Source organism: Rutilus rutilus (genome assembly GCF_951802725.1).
Source record: "Rutilus rutilus genome assembly, chromosome: 6".
NCBI lineage: Eukaryota > Metazoa > Chordata > Actinopteri > Cypriniformes > Leuciscidae > Rutilus > Rutilus rutilus.
Window position 1 is genome coordinate 29,969,717 of NC_140214.1, and position 12,394 is coordinate 29,982,110.

Genomic DNA, 12,394 nt, shown 5'->3' on the forward strand with positions numbered 1-12,394 from the left:
ATTTGTAAAAGAAAATCTATATCCACTAACTACAAGAGGTTTGAAACCTGTGTGTTTCTATTTTCAGCATTTAAATGTTACTAATTACTGTTAATCAAATAACAAAAACTATATTACCCAAAGTATGTTTATCCATATATTTAAATATGGATATGGATAAACATGTTTTGATGAATATAGTTTGTGTTGTTTGGAAAACAGTACAAATACAAACAATAAAAAGCACAATCTGAGCTAAATAACAGGCATATGTTTCAAAATAGTGGAGCAATAATGACCAGTTGGTTGATTTTTTTTATCACATCATATGGAATCATTGGTTTATCCCCTTTTTTCCCACTTCTTTGTTTGGTGGAGGTAAAATAATCATGAAAATAATCCATAAAATGACATGTGAATGCACATTTTCAGCACAAAGAGACATTTACAAGTGAAATATTCAAGTTTTAAAATGGGTTTAGTAGTCAGTTGTTCTATGCATTTGGAGAGAAACAAAAGAAAAAGGAAGAAAATAGTACAAAGAGGACTAAAAGGAATAGTTTACTCAAAATTAAAATTGTGTCACAATTACTCATCCTCTTATGGTTTCCAAACCTTTTCATAGAATGAACGTGAATGGTGACTGAGGTTGTTAGTCCCAAAAACCTCCCTTTGTGTCCCACGGAAGAAAGAAATTCATACAGGTTTGAAACAATTTGAGGGTGAATAAATGATAACAGAACTTTCATTTTAGAATGAACTATCCCTTTAAGTCAGTCCCATTTTAAGACCAGAAATGTGGAGACCCCGTAGCGACTCTACTACACCCTATCAATGGTGCAATATCCTTGCGCTTCTCCATATAGTGCCCAATAAACTTCGACATAACACAGATAAACACTTCTAATATTAACACCTATTTAACTCGAATTACCTCTATTGTCGGCGTCGATAAAACGTAAATGACGTGTAGCTGATTTAGTGTTCTTGCAGTTTCACTGTAAATGTATAAAAAGAGGTTCCGGTTAGATGAAATAGCCAGAGATTCACATGCTCTTCCTTTCCGAGTGAGTGCCGAAGTCGCGAACGGACCATGTCTAGCGGTTCTGCTGATTACAACAGGTAAACCATAGTGACACATAGCCTTTATGCATGTTATGTTCATAAATGTGTGAATTGTTAAAATAGAGAGGCTTCGAGCTTGTTATAGAGCTGGTGTTGTGAATTTTAACACGGCCCGTGTGATATTAAGCAGGCCGCACAGCAAACTACCGCCTATACTACTATGTGTATTCTCACATATTCAGTGTTCACGTGACTAAAATGGTTATTATTCACACTTAATTGTTGAAGTATGTATATATTTATATTCAAATAAGTGGCGTTATTATGGATCAAAACGACAAACCTTAGCTAGGCTTCACACCCACCCTGAAATCTAACGCGTGGCCTCCATGCTTGAGGCCTTGGATTCACACTGCCTTCTTAAATACCATAACATTTTGTCATACGACTATGTTATGTCGACTGTGTTGTATTTGTTTTAGCCACTTTATTATCAGGAGGTAAATAATTGGTTATGTACAACGATTATGGGCTGCTCTTGACGCATTAAAGCTTACGAGTAACGTTACTGTAAATAAATAAGACCAAATTTGGGCGTAGCTTTTAAGGTAGACCATGAACAAGTCGTTATCACGGAAAACAAGCGATTATTCTCTATAGTAACTTTAGTTATGTAAAGTTTTGACCGTTAACGACGAGCCACGTGACTTTTTTTTGGAATGTGCGCTGAGAGGCGCGCGCGTCTCGTGGAGGTTCGAGTTCAATACTTTCAGCTTCAGGAACCGCTGATAATAATCAAAGTTGTCTTTTTCTTTTAGCTCACGAGATCGAGACCATGGGGGGCCCGAAGGAATGGAGCCTGATGGTATCATCGAGGTTTGTATAATTTAGTGAAGTCTGGAGGGGTGTATAAATATCTGGGCTGGCTGATATAAAGCTTTTGAACTGATCGATTACAGGGTAACTCTAGCCAAAATGCAACCTAGGGACTTTTTGTTAATCTACCCGAGGCAAACTTTAGTTTAAAAGCATAATTAGAATGGAATCACCACTTAAATTGACTGCATTTTCGTCTTCGGTCAAATTGCCTTTTGAATGGGAGTGCTAGGGGCACTACTACAGCCGCTTTCCGACCGGAGGAACCTTTTCACAGTTCCTAGAACTATTGGCTAAAGTACCCGTATGTTCCTGCGGTGCGAACACGCCGACTAGGAACGACTTTAGTTCTAGGACCTCCATTTGGAGGAACTAATTTAGCTCCTACTTCAGAGTAGGGTCTAAACCAGCACTATAGGAACTACCCGTGACGTTAGTGTACGCTGATGACCGAACGCACGCAAAACACCAGCACCTACCATTTTTAAAACAGCTATATGTAAACACACAGATTATAGCCTATATATTTACTCCAGAATCTAGATGCAAACATGGAAAACAGTGATAGATGGGTCTCTAAACCTTTATGCTGAAGAGAAAATCCAGCGCAACTTTGAGGGGACCAAGTCAAACATGATTATGTATTTCTGCTCCGCTAGCAACACTGGACATCAACCACACGGCATAGGCTAGTAACTTTTTTTTCCATATACTGTGTACTTACTATAACAATTCTATCTAATAACATGTTAAACAGTACTGTTAGACAGATCGCTAACTTATGAACACAGAATGCGAGCATTGTTTGCTCTGGCCTTCTCAGCGCCGCCAAAATAAAGGTCCGTCGCTCCGTCAAAATAAAAGTCGCCGTGCTTGCGTCACGCCCTTACCCCTCCTACCAGTTCCTGTGGCCACTTGGCCAGTGCGAACGCAAACAGCAAAACCGATTTTGGGGGAGAGTAGTTCATAGAACTGTTTAGAAGTGGACAGTTCCTATAAGTTCCTGTAACTACTTGGTCGGAAAGCGGCTTATGATAGCATAAAAAAGCGCTATTTTTAAAACACTAAGGCTCGACACATGAAACTTTGCTCGAAGTATCACCAGGGGCTCTGCACATCAACTCGAGCATTGAGAACATTGTTTGTGTACGCGGAGTTTACTAAAAAGAAAGATTTTGAGCAACTCACTGTAGCTGTGTCCGCATTTTGTCAGTCAAAAATAGTCGATCTCCGAATGCGAATGAACTGACTCTGATTTTTTGTATTTTCTTAAGGCGAGACACTACAGGTGAATAGGGCAACATCTTAAAATAGATATCACCATGAAACTTCCTCAGTTGATTACTTACACAAGTATATAAAAAAAATGTATTACAAGTTTTAGAAATTTGTATGTTTAATTATGCAAATTAGGCATTAACTCATTAAATATGCACGATTTTGCATATATTTTTGGTAGATAGATCTGAACATATGATAAAGCCAGGTGCAACATTATTTTTTCATTTTGTTTATACACAAGATGAAGAAAAATTCAGAGGGATTTCAGGATATATGCTTTCATTACCTAGGGAATCAAAATATACTGTCCATAGCCTTAAATTGATTTTCGCCATATTTTTTTTATTAAAATGTCACATAAATCAGGCCAGGAATGATTTATTAACAAATCCCTCTAAAAATATCTTCAGAATACTGCTAAGTGTATAACTGGAAAGTTTGGTGTGCACAGGTGCTACATAGGCTGAGATGTTTGTACTGGAGAATGACAAACTCATTTTGAGAAAACGGCAGTTAAAGATTTAAATAGCTCTAAATGAGATTTCGTTGTTAGCTTTAAATAAAAACGATTGGTTACTGATAGAAAGGAAATGCCCATATTTGGGTTACATAGCGTTGTGCAGGAGACTCGGACCTTTACAATGATACCGGTCATGACAGACTCCAGTAAACAGACGGATCTCGGCGTGTCGCGTTGGAATGCTAACTTTATGGTAAATTCGGGAGAAACTTACTGCCGCAAGTAAACAAAGGCCCGGTTTCACAGACCGGGCTTAGATTAAGCCAGGATTAAGCCTTAGTTCAATTAGGGCATTTGAGTAGATTTTATAAACGTGCCTTAGAAAAAAACAAACATTACTGGTGTGCATCTTGAGACAAAACAACGGCACTGATATATTTTAAGATATGTCAGTGCAAGTTGCTTTCAGTTAAATCAGCTCAAACATGCATTTTAGTCTGGGACTAGCCTTGTCTGTGAAACTGGGAGCATATGTAATAAACATCTTAATGTATATTTTCAACGTTTTCTTTATAGCAGCTTGAAAGAACACACATTGAAGGAGTAAAATAGCCCAAAATCTCAAAACTGACCACTGCATGAAAAATCTGTTTTTGCCTGCCGTGTCTCGCCTTAAATGAGGATCCTTTTTCAAATTCAAGGTCAATATTGATTTTCACTAACGGCAAAAGAAGAAAATTATCCGTGAGTTTATATGGAACTAAGCTTTAGGAGCTTTCCATCTTTACTCTTCTCCGTTACGTTGCATTCGGAGATTGACTATTTTTGACTCAATGCTCGAGTTGATGTGTAGAGCCCCTGGTGATACTTCGAGCAAAGTTTCATGTTGTGTCGAGCCTTCTTGGTGTTTTAAAAATGGCGATTTTTGATGCTATCATAGTAGTGCCCCAAGCACTCCCATTCAAAAGCCAATTTGACCAAAAACGAAAATACGGTCAAACTTAAAAGTGGCGTTTCCATTCTAATTATGCTTCTAAACGAAAGTTTGCCTCGGGTAGATTCACCAAAATGCAACCTAGGGTCTTTTTGTTAGTTAACCTTTAAATTTGGCTGCCTTAAAGGGATATGTAGTTCTCCTCGAAACGGAAAATTATCAATTACTCCATGTCATTTCAAACCCATAAGAATTCTTGTAAACGATGATATTTCAGTTTCTCCATTGAAAGTCCATTCATCCAAAACTCACACTTTTCAAAACGTTCATAAAAGACACTATAAAAGGTAATGCAAAATAGAGCGGTTTAATTAGCGGCTTTCACACCAGAGGAACCTTTTCATAGTTCCAGGAACTAATGGTGGAAGTACCCACTTTTTGACCCGTTCTCACCGCAGGAACATTTATAGGAACATCTTTTGGGGGAACTAAACTAGCTCCTACTTTAGAGTAGGGTCAAACCCAGCACTCCGAAAGCAACCAGGAAAATGGCCCTGGGGGAAAGCATTTAGTTCCCGGAGATCTGCCCTGGTGGCTAGTTCCTATAACTATCTGCTGCGAAAGCCTCTATTGTTGTAATGACTCCATGAAGTTTTGTTTTTCCCACAACATCTACATTGCTTTATCTTGCCGTTACATACAAATAACCATTTGATGCATATTGTATATGTTTTACACAAACAGCATTTATTTGACCCAAATTCCAGAATTGTCAGCAAGCTCTTTAGCTTTGAATGGGACACTACATTTTATTTAAAGGTTCACCCAAAAATGAAATTTCTGTCTGTAATTACTCACCCTCATGTTGTTCCAACCCCGTATGACTTTCGTTCATCTTCAGAATAGAGATGCACCGTTTACAATTTTCTCACTTTTATTTCGCTTTTCCTTTTTTATTCAAAATATTCACAAACTTGCTTACCATGTCATCAGCTAGCCTATCTGATATTCCGATTCTCAAATACGTGTAAGTGAGTGTGTTTGGTCGTTTAAAACATCTTGATCTATAACATGAGATGGGCGCCGCAATGTTGTCCTGTCAGTCGGATTAAATTACAGCACGACACAAATGAAGATATTTTTGATGAAGTCTGAGAGCTGGCTCACTGCTTCATTGGCTTCCATGTAATCGATTTCTGCCATCCCAGAAAAGTTAGAGGCATCGTTAAAATAGTCCAAGTGACTACAGTGGCTCAACCTTAAGTTAATCAAGCGTTGAATACTTTTTGTGCGCAAAAAAAATTAAAATAACGACTTTATTCAACTATTAATTTTCTTCCATGTGGGCCTCTGACGCGAGTTAACGAGAGCGCCACGTCCTAGAAAATGAACATGCCCTAAAAAAGAAAGTGGAGGCTTAAAGAAAATCCCACTTGTAATTACAATGTTGTGGTGCTTTTCACGTGTTCCTATTGTTTAATGTGTTTTTTATTTTTTTTATTTTAAGGCAGCATATTGTCCTTTTAGGTTACAGTAGGGACAGAGCTGTTTGCCTCTTTAGATGTGTGTGTAATGGCTCAAACTGAAATCTCCTTCACATTATTTTACAGAGCAACTGGAACGAGATTACGGACAATTTTGATGACATGAGCTTGAAGGAAACTCTTCTCCGTGGAATTTACGCCTATGGTTTTGAGAAACCCTCGGCAATCCAGCAGAGAGCTATAATCCCTTGTATAAAAGGTACAAACAAGTTCATGAGAATCAATTACACTTGACATTTGCTTAACATGCTTTTTCAAAGAACACAAAGTACATGTGCACATTACATTTTGCGTAGTGCTCATCTCTTAGTGGTCTAGACCAGTGGTTCTCAACTCCAGTCCTCAGGACCTGCTGCTCTGCACATTTTGTATGTCTCTCTTATCTGACACACTCAGTTCAGTTCAGTTCAGTTCATGGAGTCTCCTAATGAGCTGATGATCTGATTCAGGTGTGTTTAAATAAGGGAGACATACAAAATGTGCAGAGCAGTGGGTCCCGAGGACTGGAGTTGAGAACCACTGGTCTAGACCAGTGCTTCTCAAACTTGTCCTGTGGACCCCCACCACTATAACTTCCGGCAAATTTAGATTTGCTCTACAAGTAGTCTGGCAAAGAGCCCATTCAAGCCGATTTCTAATCCGTCCAAATCGAGGCACCAATCAGAAACATTGAGGCGGGCTTTACACGATGACGATCACTCTGATTGGTTTTAGGTCTATCCAATTGCGCCCAGAGGCATTTGAGCGACGTCTGTTGGTGAAGCGCACCAACTTTTAATTGCATTATTATATTCAAATTGCAAACACATGAGGACAGTCTCCATGAAAGACCCACTGGCAGATGAGCGTGCTACTACATTTCTCTCCGAGACGGTAGGAAATTAAATTAGATTTAATAGAGGATTTTAACTGTGACAAGATGATTGACAGGGCAGTTTACGTGACAGGATGCACGCGACAGATCCGTCCGATAAAGATGACGAAGTAGTATGTCCCAAAGCTTGCCTACTTTTTTGCTATGCATTCAAAAGTAAATACCTTTTCTTCACAAAAAGAGTACATACTTTTATGGCGTAGTGTAACTTAGGCGAATTGGGACGCAGCATATGGCTTTACACGATAACGATCACTCTGATTGGTTTTAGGTCTATCCAGTTGCGCCCAGAGGCATTTTAGCGACGTCCGTTGGTGACGCCCCTTTGGAAATGAGTTATTAATGAAGCTTTGCCAGACCATAACTCAGTTACTACTGAGAATGGTCTGGTTTTAACCAGGTTTTAACCGTAAGACTTGAATCGGGTGTGTCCGATGAGGAAGACAGTGGTGGGGGGTCCCCAGGACGGGTTTAAGAAGCACTGGTCTCTAGTAGTCAAATTCTAGTGCGCTCAATTGGTGCGTTATGCATTCGTGTGAATTCTTTATATATTTTTCTTCTCCATTAGGTTATGATGTTATCGCTCAAGCCCAGTCAGGGACTGGTAAAACTGCCACGTTTGCCATTTCCATCCTGCAGCAGCTGGAGATTGAGCAGAAAGAAACTCAGGCTCTGGTCCTGGCACCAACCCGAGAGCTCGCTCAGCAGGTATGCTGTACCCGAGGTCACCATAAACTTAAGTGTGTCTCAGACCAAGGCGGCATATTCTGGCAGTAGCCCGATTCAAGGTACACTTTTGCTGTTTTTCCTGCTACAAAAATCATGAAATGTGGGTTTTTATTATTTTAAATTGCACAAATTGATGAACTATTCGGTAGGAAATATTTATCTAGCTAGTGCTTCAGCCAGAATAATTCATTCTTTCTGTAATTTCCTGGAGTGTTTACTGTTAGGAAATGGTGGTTGGAAATGAGATTTTTAGTTAATTTTGTTAGACCGCCAGGTGATTTCACTTGGGAACAAGCTATGGACAAAAGCATGAGATGATGCTATTTCATCTTTCGGGACTGACCTGTTATGGAGATGACCTTTTCAACTGATCATACTTGTCCATTGTTTGGCATTATTAGTGCACACTGACTAACGTCAGTACAGATATTAAGCGTTTCTTTTATTTAAACCCCATCCGTTTTTGTCCACTCGCTAGATTCAGAAGGTTATCCTGGCCTTGGGTGACTACATGGGCGCTTCTTGCCATGCCTGCATTGGAGGCACCAACGTGCGGAACGAAATGCAAAAACTCCAGGCGGAGGCTCCGCACATCGTCGTTGGCACGCCAGGTCGAGTGTTTGACATGCTGAACAGGAGGTACCTGTGTAAGTAGCGAATGCTAATTAGGCTAAAACATGCATGATGTATGAAGTGATGCTTACCATCTTTCGGGACTGACCTATTATGGAGATATTTACAACTTTACAACTGATCATACATTTCACCAACATGGTTGTGAGCCATGTAATGCTTTTATTAAAAGTTTGAATTACAGTTAGAGATGTCTTTTTGTTATTTTTTTCTGTAAACAGCTCCCAAATGGATCAAGATGTTTGTTCTTGATGAAGCAGATGAAATGCTGAGCCGTGGTTTCAAGGATCAAATCTATGAGATTTTCCAGAAATTAAGCACAAACATACAAGTAAGTCAACGCCCTGATGCCCGATTCTGAACGGAGGCGTCTTCCGCTCAAAAGAACTGTGCTAAAATTGCAGAGTCCAGGTTTTCCTGGTTTATGCAATGATGCTAGCAGAGTATCATGTGGAAGAAGAGCAGTAGCCCTGCGCCGGAAATGAAACTGAGTCGGACCTCTTTCTTAATGTCCAGTGGCTTATGTTTCAAGGTCCAGTGCGACAATACATGCATTTTCAACTGGAAATCATATAAAAAAAAAAAAAAAAATTGTAACTAAAGTTTTTTTTTTTTTTTTTTGACCATGTTGGAAATTGTTTTTCTATATTATTGCTGATAATATATTTATATATATATAACTGCTTGCTTGTGTTGCCAGGTTGTGCTGCTTTCGGCCACCATGCCTGCTGATGTGCTGGAGGTGACCACCAAGTTCATGCGTGAACCTGTTCGCATCCTGGTGAAAAAGGAGGAGCTGACTTTGGAGGGTATTAAGCAGTTTTACATCAATGTAGAACGAGAGGTGAGGCACTGGTTGTCTCTAATGTCCCTTCTTTTAAAAAGCACCATGCTAAAATCACCAGCCCGAGGCCTTCGGGTCTCGCTCTGGTGTTCATGCTAGTACTGGTTAAACACAAAGAAGGTAGAGCAAAAGCACACGGTCGGAAATGAGTCTAGGAAGGACCTCTTTCTTAATGTCCGGTTTCCAAGGTCTCGAGATTTTGTGCCATACACATCATGAACCTCAGGATATTGATGTAGATGATTGCTTGCACTGTTGCTCTGCTAATGTTAATCCACTACTCCTGTAGGAGTGGAAGTTGGACACACTGTGTGACCTCTACGAGACTCTTACGATCACCCAGGCTGTTATCTTCTTGAACACGAGAAGAAAGGTTGACTGGCTGACCGAGAAGATGCATGCTAGAGATTTCACTGTGTCTGCTCTGGTAGGTCCAAGAAGTACATGCACATATTATGTTGTAATCAAAAATACAGTTTTTAAGCTGTTAATTGTAGTCCAGTGATTTGAGCTAAAAGACAGAGGGCGTGTTATGTTTAATGCTGGATGAAGTATGAAATGATGTTCATCATCTTTCGGGACTGACCTTTTATGGAGACACTTTTAAACACAACTGATCATACTTATCCAGATCTTGTAACCAAGCATGGCATTTATGCTGGCTCGTCCAAGTTAAACTTGTGTCTTTGTGTCTTCCAGCACGGAGACATGGATCAGAAGGAGCGAGACATAATCATGAGAGAGTTCAGGTCTGGCTCCAGCAGAGTGCTCATAACCACAGATTTGCTGGTGAGTAGGCCTTTATTTTCACAATTTCTCGTTTGTCAATCTAGGCTTCATGAATTTTGCATGGTGATTTGTTAAATACTGGAGTTATGACAGTATGGTGACGTAAATTATATGATCAGGGCTTTACATTAAGCCTTTTCATGTGCTTGTCCTTCGTACAAGTAAATCTGTCATTCTCTTGTCAGAGTAAAAAAGCTGCTTGTCTGAAAAAAAATAATAAATTGTAAATTTATTCCGAAGCAATATTCTCAAAAAACTTAAGTTACAATAACGCTCGTACACGCTCGTACACACTCGCCCACACTTGCAGCCTCATGCTGTAAATATTAAATTAGTGGGTGTGATTATTACTCTGTGTTTCGCCTACCTCCGCCATTTTACACAAGTGCTAGAAGCGCCTATGTGACGAATGATGTCAAAGAAACGTCAGGCTATGATCTATTATGGTCTATTACTGCATCGATGCTACAATTCATTTCAACACCCCTATTACACGGTGATTAATGAAACTACTTGTATGGACAAGACAAAAGTGTTGCGTATTGTTTAATGACTTATTTCTAGACGACCTGAGAAAAAACATTTTATTCTGCTAATATTCTTAAAGGTTAACACTCATTCCAGAATTAAACTTGGTTTTCAATTTAAAAATGGCTATGACCACTCGTATAGGTTTCTCTTTTTTTACCTGGATTTTACCATGAAAATAGCTGTTGAAAATGTCATCAGGTGATGATAGAATATAGATAGAAATTTGTTTCCCATACTCGATGGGAAAAGTGCCCAAGCAACATTGCTCAGTTGTCCCGTGTATATACTTAAACCTTCAATTAAGAGTTTTGTGCATCTGAAATAAATTTGTCCATTTAGTAATCCTAAAATCTGTTCCATAGGCTCGTGGAATTGATGTTCAACAAGTTTCTCTTGTCATCAACTATGACTTGCCAACAAATAGAGAGAATTACATCCATAGGTGAGTAAACCTGCAGGTGTTGACATGTTTCTCTCTGACTGCATTAATGCATTTAATGTAGACTCGTTCGCTGTCATCGTTCCCTCTCAGGATTGGCCGTGGAGGTCGGTTTGGCAGAAAAGGCGTAGCCATCAATTTCGTCACTGAAGAAGACAAAAGGATTCTTCGAGACATTGAGACGTTTTACAACACAACTGTTGAGGAGATGCCCATGAACGTCGCCGACCTGATTTAAACTTTGGAGATTTGAATGCAGGGATAGCTGTTGAATGATCACTTCCATTTACGCTTATTTTATTGGAAGACAAAAAACTTACGAATTCGATACGTGACATTGACTCTCTGTGTGGACGCTTGTAGACTCCAACCATATCAGTGTTTACTGGTGGTGTCGTTTACAAAACATGGGTTCTTTACATGTATTCTTTTTCAGGTATTTTTTCCCTAGTACGCTTAAAATGTATCTATTAGATGTTCTTCATCGTTTAGTAATTTTCTTGTGGACTAAAAGATACAAGTGCTGCATTAAGTCTGCTAATTATGTTATGCTAACATATGTGTGCAGTTTAACTGTTCACTTCACCTACCTTTTTTAGTAATATGAAGGTATTTTTTTAGTTCTGTGGAATGTATTAATTTAAATGTATATTGTTTATCAAGTTCTACTTTTTGTGACGTCCTCTTCAAAGGTGGGTCTCAACGCCTTCACTCGATGTCCCATTTAGTGTTTGGCCCATTTGACAATAAAGAGGATTATTCTGTCCATGATTCGTTGTTCCATGTCTTTTGAACTAGTTAAACATCTCAGTCAAAGCCTGTGGCAAAACACAACTTGATGATATTATTTGTTCTACTGCAACATTCGCGCCCCAATTCGTGTTTTCAGAATGGGTGTGTTTAAACTTGTTTACTACAGACCTTATTTAACTCATAAATTGGGAAAACGCTCTAGGGAAATCTACCTTTTTGATGTAATCCCTGCAACACTCTATAGAGGGCTGCTCAACACAAAGATCCACAATCTGTCTTGAGTTAGGTGGATGCCCACACCTTCATTCACTCAAGTTTCCATGCTTCTGGGAACTTTCCATTAGTGACTCTCTCATTTGTGGTTGGCTATTTTGGGTAAGTGGGCTCAGATTCCTGTGAGCATGCTTTGGCTTTGAATTATTTCCAGTCAAGTTCTAACATGCTCCCGACACTTTCTCAGTCTTCAGTTTTGGAATCGGGGCGAGGCCAAACCTGTTCGAAGGAATATGTTCTTGTTGGCCAAAATCCAGAAAGGAGTAAGCATTTTAGCACTTCCAGTTCCATAGTCTTGAAGACCGAAAGAGTTGTCATGAGACTGTGCTGTAGTTTATGTCCTCCATTTAGCTTTTTAATTCTGCTGATTGTATGTCAAGATTATCATAT

The 12,394-nt window shown here is 39.3% G+C and overlaps 1 protein-coding gene across 1 annotated transcript; it reads left to right on the plus strand.

Moving 5' to 3' along the window:
- The first annotated feature begins 790 nt into the window (after positions 1-790).
- Positions 791-11,749, plus strand: eif4a2 (eukaryotic translation initiation factor 4A2). Its single transcript, XM_084412170.1, has 11 exons — positions 791-1,101; positions 1,863-1,920; positions 6,206-6,338; positions 7,582-7,721; positions 8,221-8,389; positions 8,597-8,706; positions 9,076-9,219; positions 9,509-9,646; positions 9,919-10,008; positions 10,902-10,981; positions 11,072-11,749. The coding sequence occupies exons 1-11, from the start codon at positions 1,073-1,075 to the stop codon at positions 11,214-11,216; spliced, it is 1,236 nt and encodes a 411-aa protein (XP_084268296.1). The 5' UTR covers positions 791-1,072; the 3' UTR covers positions 11,217-11,749.
- Positions 11,750-12,394: the final 645 nt, after the last annotated feature.

Bases quoted from the DNA above. Each gene is read 5' to 3' on its own strand.
- eif4a2 (XM_084412170.1), top strand. From the start codon at position 1,073: ATGTCTAGCGGTTCTGCTGATTACAACAG. The intron at 7,722-8,220 runs GTATGCTGTACC...TCCACTCGCTAG, and splicing joins CCCGAGAGCTCGCTCAGCAG to ATTCAGAAGGTTATCCTGGC. The intron at 9,220-9,508 runs GTGAGGCACTGG...CTACTCCTGTAG, and splicing joins ACATCAATGTAGAACGAGAG to GAGTGGAAGTTGGACACACT.